At 30.2% G+C, this 11,353-nt stretch overlaps 1 protein-coding gene across 1 annotated transcript; it reads right to left on the minus strand.

Annotated features, from left to right (window-relative positions):
* Nucleotides 1–203: 203 nt before the first annotated feature.
* LOC114177552 (long-chain-alcohol oxidase FAO4A-like) lies at nucleotides 204–8,005 on the minus strand. The gene is made up of 3 exons (XM_028062943.2): nucleotides 7,649–8,005; nucleotides 6,605–6,874; nucleotides 204–2,252 (listed from the first exon to the last, which is right to left on the minus strand). The coding sequence occupies exons 1-3, from the start codon at nucleotides 8,003–8,005 to the stop codon at nucleotides 408–410; spliced, it is 2,472 nt and encodes an 823-aa protein (XP_027918744.2). The 3' UTR covers nucleotides 204–407.
* Nucleotides 8,006–11,353: the final 3,348 nt, after the last annotated feature.

Here is an 11,353-nt window from a genome sequence, read left to right on the forward strand (position 1 = left end):
CATACACCAATCCAAGTGTTTTAAAACATACAGAAGAGGTTCCTATATAATGGAACACATACAAAACAAAAAGCCATATAAACAGAACTGATATATATATATATATATATATATATATATATATATATATATATATATATATATATATATATATATATCAGTATCTTAACACAAAAGTTAAGTAAAATCTTATAAAAAGCTAATTGCATAAGAAGATTGTAATTTGTAAGAGAAATTCAATTCGTTTTACATCTAAGTGCTTGTAGAAGCTTATATACATGATATCACATAAATAAAAATATATCCACTGGTATGTGGAATACACATACACAACTGCTTCTAGCATGCTACTCTATTTTATTGACTGATGAACATCACCAGCAAAAGTTTTCTTTTCTTTCTTCTCTTCACTTTCTCTTCCTTCTAAGAACTTCAACAACAGCCTGTGCTGTGCAATAAGCAATAGCCTGAACAGTGACCATTGGATTCACACCCAAAGCTGTGGGAAAGACACTAGAATCTGCCAAATAAAGACCCTCCACTTCCCATGTCTCTCCCATTTGGTTCACTACTGAGTCACTTGGATTACTTCCCATCTTACAACTTCCCATTTGATGTGCTGAACACAATGGTGTTGTAAGGTCTGCTAAAGACACTGAACTTTCTTCTTTCACAAATTTCTCAAACTCATGATAACTCACCTCCTTAACATTTATGCTCCTTCCCTTGTTATTGTGGGTCCCAATTTCTTCAGCTCCAGCTGCTGCAAGAATTCTCAGCACCTTCTCAATCCCCTTCGCTAGATTCTCTTTGTCCACATCTTTCAGCTCATAATTTATACTAGAAGGTGAGTTCACTGTTCCTGATCCTTGATCCCTTGCCAGTGCAAATACATGAGCTGTTCTAGAAAACTTGTGCATTCGATCTTTCATATCTTTGCCAGAAATCCACGGCATCAGAATGGAGAACATACCAGGATGCAATGAAGGCGTTTGGATCACTGCACCATATCCAGTTTTGTCAAACTGTGCAACAACTGTGGACATTGCTGTCATAATCCCTCCTTCATAGCTCTTCTTATGTTTCTCTGGCCACATCTTGGGTGAAGATGATGAATCAGGGAAGTGGCCCCAAGCCATTGCCACTGGATGAAGGTGCAAGTTTTTTCCTATGTTCTCATTCTTCAATCCACTTTTCTTGAGTAATGCCGGAGTACTGAGTGCTCCACAGGCTACAATCGTGACCTTCGACTCCACTACACAAATGTCCTTTTTTCCCTTGTATTCAACCGCAAAAGCCACTCCACGAGCTACTTTTCTCTCACTTCCTTTCTTTTTCTTGTGCAAGACTTGCATGGCCTCACAACTTGGAATGATTGCTCCATTACCTGATTTCACCAAGTCCACTAGCCATGTCTCTGATGTACTCTTCTTCTTCCCATTCTTACACCCCATGCAGCACCAACCACAGTAGTGATCCGATGAAGCGTTCCTTGGAATGTTGCACACATGATACCCCATTTCCAGACACCCTTTTCTTAGGACTTCATTGTTGAACCCTTCCTCTTCAATCTCAGATTGCACTCCCATTTTTTCACACACTGCATCCATGGCTTCTTTGTACAACTTACTTTCAAACAGTTCTAGCTCATTGCGATCACACCACTCCTTGCACACATGTTGAGGAGTTCTAATGCTGGCTGACCAGTTCACTGCAGACCCACCACCAACTGTGGATCCTGCTAGTATTAGGACAGACATATCCTTTGTTGCAACCAAACCATTGGAGAGGTACATTTGATCCATGCTTGGTCCCTCAAGAAGGGAAAGATTGTTCCTAGCACAATAGCTTCCTTTCTCCAAGACCAGCACTTTATAACCAGCATTTGCTAGAACTCCAGCTATTACCCCACCACCAGAGCCAGAACCGACAACCACTGCATCACATTGGATGACTAACGAAGGTGATGACATGTTGGAAGCCTTATTCTTTCTAGATGTGGCAGCGACTGAGAATCCAAATCGTCTTAGAGAATTTTTAATGATGTCTATTGGATAGTTTAAATGGACAAGGCCTTTGTGAAGAGGGCCTCTGAACTCTTCATCATCATCATCGTCGTTGTCCTTTTTTTCATGTTCTTCTTCCTTCAATGTTCTATGTAAGAAGTGGTTCTTCAACTGTGCTTTAAGCTCTGGATCAGGTCCACAGTATCCAATTGCCTTCCATGATGGGTTATCTTCTGCTTCATCTACCTGAAAATGGAATAGCTATGATTAATTTATATAACAATCACATACACTAGTTATACTATACTTAAATGCCATTTTTTCATAAGCACAAGATAAAATAAAAGGGAGGGACAAATAATAAGTTTATCTAAAAATATCCCTTGATTAATCTCTACACCATTCTCTTTTGGCAGTTTCAATAATAGGGTTAAACAGTAGACACAACCTTGGCCCAGATTTGATCAAAAGCCTATACAATTTCGTTAAATTGGACCAACTAATTTCCAAAGCATAACACAGTGTGAAGAGGTGAGCGCAGTTTCTTTATGCACCTCCATAACGTTTTTTCTGCACCTTCGTAACTTTTTTTTTTCATTTGTCTTTTCTGAATTATATAATTTAAAAAGTTTTTTTTATATAGTTCAAAAATTATTTCTAATTTTCGGATCACACAATCCAAAAAATAAAAAATTATGTCATGCATACAATTACAATGAAAGTTCGGGTGGTTGGAAAAAAAAACTTTCAATTTTTTTTTCAAAAAAATAAATAAATAATGAAATGAAAAGTGTTAGGGTAACCCATCATTCCCACTTTATTTTTTTTTTACCAATCCACCAATATTATTGTTTTATTCATATTTTCACTCTCCTGTGTCTATCCGACTACATAAGAAAAAAATTATTATCAGTCCAAACTACCAGCTTGTGGACAATTGTGACAAATATTTTTTGAAGGATTATGATATATCTTTAGCATTTAAAATTCATAAATATAATATAGTTAGATATAGTGTCTAATGAGTTGGTGAAATTGTTTGTCCGGTTGACTGAGACCTAGAGAATAGTGTGTTTAGGTTAAGTTATCCTATACTCTTTTCTTTTATGGAAAATCAATGTTCAACTCTGAAAGTGAAAAAATATGTCTGTAAGGTGTAAGCAAAGCGAAAGCTCCTCTACTTTTTGCCATATAAAGCTGCTACTGTGACAGGTAAAAGAGCAATAAATATTCAACATTTGTCCACCTTCTTCTTCTCCTGTATAAGGTGAAGAAAAAACTAAAATAAAAAAAAACACTAATGTTAGGGACAACCTACGGAGTGGGACAGTATCCTGAAATAGCCATTTTGAGTTTGTTCTATCAGCTATATTTTGTGGCGAGTGGTAGCTTTCATATTGGAAGATAAGTGAATGATTTTCCTTCTTGAGCTGGCGTCATTTACTATTGTTGTTATTGTGGGACACTTGGTGTTTTACCTTGAGTATGCATAATGCTATGCTTCTAACACATGTTTTATTTAAAACACTGTGTGGATTCATTTGATTTTAACAAGGAAACCTTCAAGTATCTACCATCACAAATTTTAATCACAGTACCTGAAAATTGAATGAGGGACACATGAATGACTATATTGAGGGGACACTATTCCTACCTAAGGTACGGTTGTAGTGAATGTCCGCGCTGTAAGTGACCACTTGGACATTAATTTGAATATATGCACATGCTATCAAATGTACAATTATGGGGGAAACACTTTCTATACCCTACACTTATAATATACCCTACATATTCTATTAGTTCATATCACCTATACAAATCTCTTTCACCCACCTTTGGGACATTAAAAAAAGAATCTTTATGCAAAATACTTGCATATATACCAACTCTATCAAACAGTGATAATTTCAAAAGTTATTCAATGGAGACAATTCTTTGAGAGTTATAATGTTTGGTTTCCTAGTTATAGTCTTATGAAGAAACAGTCCATAAATATTTTATGCGCAGTTCATAAATATTTATACAAGAAAACAGTTTCACTGCATTTGTTAGTATGAAAACCTTTGCTCTCTAATTTACCATGCCAAAAATTATGAAATATGTTCTCTAAAGCAAAATCCTAAAAGTTTTGTTCTATTTGAATGTCTTCTCTAAGGTAGGTTTGGTGACAAAAGTAGATGCTGTCATACGTTTTTATTGTTGCAGGGCTGATATGGAGGAGTGTGTTTGTGCATGCACATTTATCATTAAGACATTTCACCTTCTCGGTGCAAACATCAAGAATTTATTTAAGTTCCTCCATTATTTCTTTTTCTTGGGTGTGCAAGTCAACACGTCAAAATACCATTCATCGAGACCATTTAATACGTCTTTTACATAATAAATCTAAGTCGAATATAATAAATCTAGATGTCAAAATGGATAATCCAGTCCGATCCGGCTCGACTTATCACGGATAATTATTTAGTGAGCCAATCTAACATGACTCACTTATTAGTGAGTCAAAAAAATCTGAACCCAGCCTGACCTACCACAGATTGGTGGGTTAAACAGGTTGTCTCACGGGTTCACTTAATTAAAAAAAATATTATTTATTTATTTATTTTTTAGTCAAAACTAAATTGTAATTCTAATTAAAATTAAATAAATTTTAGTATAATCCAAATACAAAACAAAATCACAAAAATACAAATTATCTTAATTATCTATGTGTTGACTAAAAAGCCAACTTAACAAAAAAATATTTATATAGTCTTTTATTTGCAAATTGGTGAGCCGAGTTCCAGGTGAGCCAGATCAAAAATCAACTCATACTGAAATTTGTAAAAAATTTTTAACCCAACCCATAATGAATTGAGTTGGCTCGCGAATTCCAATCCATTTTGACAACTCTACCTCTAACTAACTTTTTACTTTCATTAATATCAACATGAAACATAAGTTAAAATTTGATTCGCACATTTAGACCAAAAAATAAAGAAAAAAAATGTTATATATAGAATGTCTAATTAATTGTATCTTCCAATAATGGACATGCATTAATGGATATTTATGTATCTATACAGAAATTGTCATACATATCCCACGTTGACTTAGAAAAAATTATTTTTTTTTACCAAAAGAAAATAACAAGGAGTTAACGTCTTTAGTTACATTAATATAGAATATAATGTTTCCATTTAATCAAATGAACCATCTTCTTTTAGTGTGCTCCATTTAGAAAATATATCTTATGTGATTTTCTATTTTTATAAATTAAACATTAAAAGGAGATAAACAAAAATGTAGACATGTGTAAACATTATCTTGTTCAAAGAGACTAGGAAAAAACATTTAGTTAAAAATGGTTACTAAAATGTTATGATAACATGTGAGTTAAAGAGGATGTTATTAATTCCCTCAGTTCCCTCTTTTAGACTTCAACTTGGGAGATTTTTTTTTTGTCTTCTTTTTTACCTAACACGAGGATACATAATTTAACCCCCACCCACTTTCTTTATTTACCTTTCATCCTTTTCTTTCCTCCGTCCTTTTCTATCAACTATATTTGTAGACAAAACATTAATTATTCTCTTATTATCATAGACATTATTTATTATCCTTACCAAAAAAAGTACCTTAATCGTAAACCCCAAATATAAAGGGAATGTATAATCGTTCACGTTACCATTCCAAAATTATAAATTCACTCGTACATTAATGATACTCAAAGGTAACATTATAGTTAAGAAAAACAGTATATTCCATCCCTTCAATGCCATTTGTTAAACATCTGTTTATTTAATTTTATTTTTTTTATCAACAATAAATATATATATATATATATATATATATATATATATATATATATATATATATATAGAAGAATTTTAGGACTGCCTCAACCCTTATAAATATCATGATTTTACATTGAATTTCTTGAATTTTTCTAATCATGTTCTACATCTGTTTATTTTTATAAAGTAATTAAATTATAATCACATCAAAGAAAGAAAGAAAAGGACAGAAAAGAATATATTTTAAGAAAGAAAAATTATTCTTTAACCCTGATTTCTTGACTCATCATTTATTATCTGACGTGGTTCAGTGTGAGTTATTAATTCTTTAAAAAAAATACAGTGATACATTAATCAATTACATGTATTAAATCACGTCAAAAAGTAAAAGGTGTGAGTCAAAAAATGAGAGTTATAGTATTATTGTCCTTAAAAAATATCAAGACTTAAATTCACTTTGTTAGATATATATATTTATGTGTTTTTAGTTCTTATAAAACTTAAGCTACACATTTGTGAGTACTCCACTTTCATAAAATTAAACAATTTTAGTCCATTGTTAATGTATCATTCCAATTATTATCACACTACCAGAACACATATTCATAACTGAAAATAATATTAATTTACTTATTCACATAAGATATTAATAATTAAAATTTTATATTGATTAAACTTTAAACCCTAAAAGATAATTCAAGTGACATAATGAAAGAGAAAGAAAGAAAAAAATAATAAGCATTAAATGTTGTGTTTGTTAATTTGTGTAAACAAGGTGAGGCCTTGGTAGAGAGTTTAGATAAGAATGAGGACATTAATTACCTGAGTGAAGAAGAGAAGGAGAGTGAGAAGCTTTATAGTCCTGAAAAACATCTTAAGGGGACGAAGGTAACTGAGAGACCAAGACTGCATAACCTTTTGGCGTTTGAGCAGAGACATTTCAGGGTAGATATGGAAGAAGGGAAACCTCCACGACACACTCGCCATGCCACACAGTATGAACGTGCCAAACCATGTCGACAGTAGCCATAATGTCAGTAGCAGCTGCCATGTATTCGGGTGCTTCAGTTTCTCACTTATCACTATCCCAAGCTACAAATCAAGTTACACCACAAATTCCAAACAATTTTAGCATAAACTTGGAATAATTTTACCCAAAACTCTACTATAGTTTCTATTATTATGTGAGTTATAAAAACTCTTCACAGTAATGATATGGAATTTTTAAAATCGTAAAATGATTTCAGACATTGTTGCTTGATCCAAGAAGTCAACACGCATATTAACTACCATGATTTCAGAAATGATATCCACACAGGAAAGAATTTATACACTACCAAGTTACAAAGTGTTGGTTGAAAGTGAAATATTAGGCAAAATTTAAAAAGAAATCTTCGGAATGTGAATTTTTTTATGAGCATATATATTATTTCTCCATTATAATCTTAGATTAAGGGAAAAATTATTTGCAAATAATTTCCAGTAATAAAAAAATTAGCATCCTTTTGCGGGAAAAAAGATATAATATTTTGTAAACATACTATTTCATCCAAGGAATTTTTTCTTTTAAATTTCATTGTTTGAAACCCTTAACATTTTTAAACTAATTTTTGTCATGGTTTCTACATATATTTGTTTATTTTTGTACCATGTTTTTCTCAAGCAATCGCTATAATTTAATAGAATTAAATACATGTCATTGTACTGTTCGGTGTGTGAAAAAATATTAAATCCATAAAGTCTAAAATAAGGAGAAAGTGAAATTCATGCAGATGAAGTGCAGACTAAAGCATGGTGTGAAGAAAAAGAAGAAAAGAGAAAGAGAGAAAAGTTGAAAGGTTAAAGGTTAAAGGTGGCTAGTCCTACATGGTGAGGTGTTCCAGCCATGGAAGCTGAAGTGTTGTAGAAGTTGGCAACAGATTCATCGGAGAAGCGAACGAGGTTGTTGTCGATGGAAGGTATGATGGTGTCGCAGAGAGCAACTAGGGATTTCATCTGCCTGGGAGAGAGAGAGTTTGTGAGAGGTTTTTGGTGTTTTTCTCTCTCCTCACCAACATCTCCGTCAGCATCAGCATCTATGAGAAGACTAGTGTGTGTTTCGACAGTACCAAGCTGAAGCACGGTGTGAACTTTTGCTTCGTTCACGCCCAACCCAAACCCCATCCTAAAACTACTGCTTCTGCTATGGCTTTCCCCGTTGTTTTCCATGCTTTTTCTGTTCATCTTTTTTCTTATCCTAACGCCAACTGCTATATATATACAAAATCTGGGCCTCTTCTCGTAGGAGTTCGTATATAATAAATAAATACCTGCATAACCTGACACCAAATTTCAAATAAAATAAAATAAAATGAAAATGACTGCAATTAATTAATAAATTGTTAGGAATTTTTATTTTTAGATAATTAAAATATATTAACTTTAGGTTTGGATAAATACTTTATATTTTTTACTAAGCACCTGAGGTATCAGAAAAATCAATGAGAATCAATTAATGTTACAAAAGATTAATTGACCAATCCCATGCATGAGCATTATAGACACAAGTTGTTCATGCAGCTGTCCATCAATTGAGCAATATAAGAAGGAAAGCAACAAGAGTCATTCGAAAATTTAATTTGCCGACCATTCTCTATTGTCTAATAAATATTCTAAAAAAATATCAAATCATTTAGTATCTTGCAATTCATCCTCCTTTTTTGTTCATATTAAACTAACCACACAGTGTTGTTTATTTTCATTAGGGCAGGGATGACACAAAAATTAATTCCGTATCTGAATATATGCAAATAAAATATGTCATAGATAATAAATAAATATTATTAATGAACAATAAGTATAAATATTTAATTATTCGCTTTTTAATATTTAATATATTGATATTCAACTGTGAAATAACTAGTAATCAATTTTATTTGAGTATTACTTTAAAATAAGTTAAGTGATTAAAATAATTATTAATAAAAGTAATATTAATCATTGAATTTTTTTTTTAAATTTAACTTTAAGTATTTTTTATTTTTTATTTTTTATTTATATCTTTAAAATTAAACTTATTTAAAAAATAATATTTTTTGAAATCTGTATTTTAGTGCATATTTTTCGAATTTGTTTAAAAAAATAAAATTTATTTATATTAACATTTTAGTGAATATTTTATTTAAAATTAAAAAGATATATAGAAATAATGTGAATATCCATAAATATTTTCAAGTATAAAAAAAATTACAAGTATTTTTTTTTCATAAATACCCAGCAAGTAACATAATTATCTGTTTTAGTTTTAATAAACATAATGAAATGTTAAATATATTTTTAGTATTTCAACTTTATGAATTTACTTTTTTTTAATTTTTATTTTTAATATTTAAAAATAAATTAATATAATCATTTTAATCAAATTACATCATTTTTATTATGTTTTAAACGCATTTTATGTTATGTTATATGTTTACCGGTTTAACTTATTTTCATTTCGATATCAGTTAAAACATGAGTTTTACACATAATTTGTTTTTTAACATAATTGATTTATCCACACCTGAATGATCCAAGGAATAGTTAGCAGTACGAGAAAAATCAATGAGAATCAATTAATGTGAATTATTCACACCAGGTATTCAAAACTGAAGGCATTATCCAAGAGGAGCTCATGCATGCAGCTGTCTATCAATTCCCATGAATGAGCAATATAAGAAGGAAAACAACAAGAGTCATTCCAAAATTTAATTTGCTAACCATTCTCTATCGTCTAATAAATATTCCAATAACATATCAAATTATTTAGTATTTTCCAATCCACCCTCTTTTACTTCGTATATTGTGAAATCTTCCTTATTTAATTAGGTCAGGCATCACACAAAAATCAAATTATCAAAATCGTATCCATGAATATAGACAGATAAAATATGTGATAAAAATTATTAATGAATATCAATATTTAATTACCTCTTTATTGATAGAATGGATATAGTATATTGACATCCAAGTCCTCCACACAAGCTATCCGATAATTATCAGTAATTTTTTTAAATGAAGCGATTAAAATAAATAAATTAATAAAATAAAAATTAATCATTGAATAATTATTTAAAAAAACAAATTTTTAAATCTATATTTTAGTGCAAGTCTTTTGAATTTCTGTATAGAAATACCAAATTTATTTGTATTAACATTTTAATGAGTAATTTAATTTAAATTATACTTCAAAAATTAAATTTTTAAATTTATATTCTAATTATTTATTTTTAAATAGTTTTATTTAATATAAAAAATTCACAGATATCCGTATGTTATAAAAAAAATTACAAGCACCTTTTTACAAGACGAATAACGAATAACGAAACAAGTAACATGATAGTCCTTTTTAGACAAAATAAAGAACTGATGGACACTATTCATGAACACTATTTATGTTCGACCCAATGTTATTGTATTATGTCATATCAAATTCATGAATATCTCTGATCAAATTAGTCGGTTATTTATGAACTTAAAAACTATATAAGTTAGTGTACCTTAATAACAATATTAGTCACGTGTGTCTTTATATCAAACTAAATAATTTATCCTTATTCGAAACAAGATTGATTTTAATAAATTAACCGATAATTTGATTGATTTGAATAAATTAACCGATAATTTGATATGTGTAATGAATTCATAGCGTGCCAATAAATATTAGTACACTCAAATAAGAGAAAGGAATAAATCTTTTATTAAAACCAAACAAATGCTAATTTTTTTACCCACATAATTCAAATTGTCGGCAACTCTCGGAGGGATTCAACCATTTTTCAAACACCAAGTCATGAATCAGAAACTGCAAAGCTTAATCTATAGAGTCTTGTATATAAGTGTGCATACAAATCCTAAATCATAGGTTTATTATTTAGAAATCACTATTTTAATATTTGAAATAATAGAATATCGTAAACTTCATCTCTAAAATGACCAAAATTCTAAAACAGTTTATAAAATTACTAGTCATCTTAAGTTTGTCACTCCATATCATTTTACATTATCAACTCATTCATAGGAACCATTTTAATGTTTTTTCTCCCACAATGTAGTTAACTTTTTTCATGTTCTTCTTTTTCTGCATCATTGAAATCCTAGAATCTCTACAACTGTAGTTTTAGGGAAAACAATAGAGGTAATGAGGAGGAACGATGATCAACCAAAAGGTATAATAAGTGTCTTGACGTTATTGCTTAAAAATCATAGAAATAAGCTTGTTCATCCACTAGATGATCAATGATCAGGAAAATAAGAGTTGCAATTTGCAAATTTGCTAATATAATTTTAATTTTTGCTATAATGAGGTCATAGCAACTTTTATATATAGATGGATGCTGGTAGTGGAACTTGGACAAAAAATTTAGAAGTGCTAAATTAGATTTGTTATATATAATTTTTTTTAGTTAAAAAAAAAAACTCTTCATTTTTTTTTCATTTCCTCTTCTTAAAACAAGTCTACATAATAACAAAATTCAAAAAAATATGACTATTATTCACTATTATATCATGCTATTATATCATGATACCAAACTATGAATATCATTTTAAATA

The sequence above is a fragment of the Vigna unguiculata genome, chromosome 3, assembly GCF_037176805.1.
Source record: "Vigna unguiculata cultivar grain cowpea cultivar isolate G323 ecotype 2 chromosome 3, ASM3717680v1, whole genome shotgun sequence".
In the NCBI taxonomy this organism is placed as follows: Eukaryota; Viridiplantae; Streptophyta; class Magnoliopsida; order Fabales; family Fabaceae; genus Vigna; species Vigna unguiculata.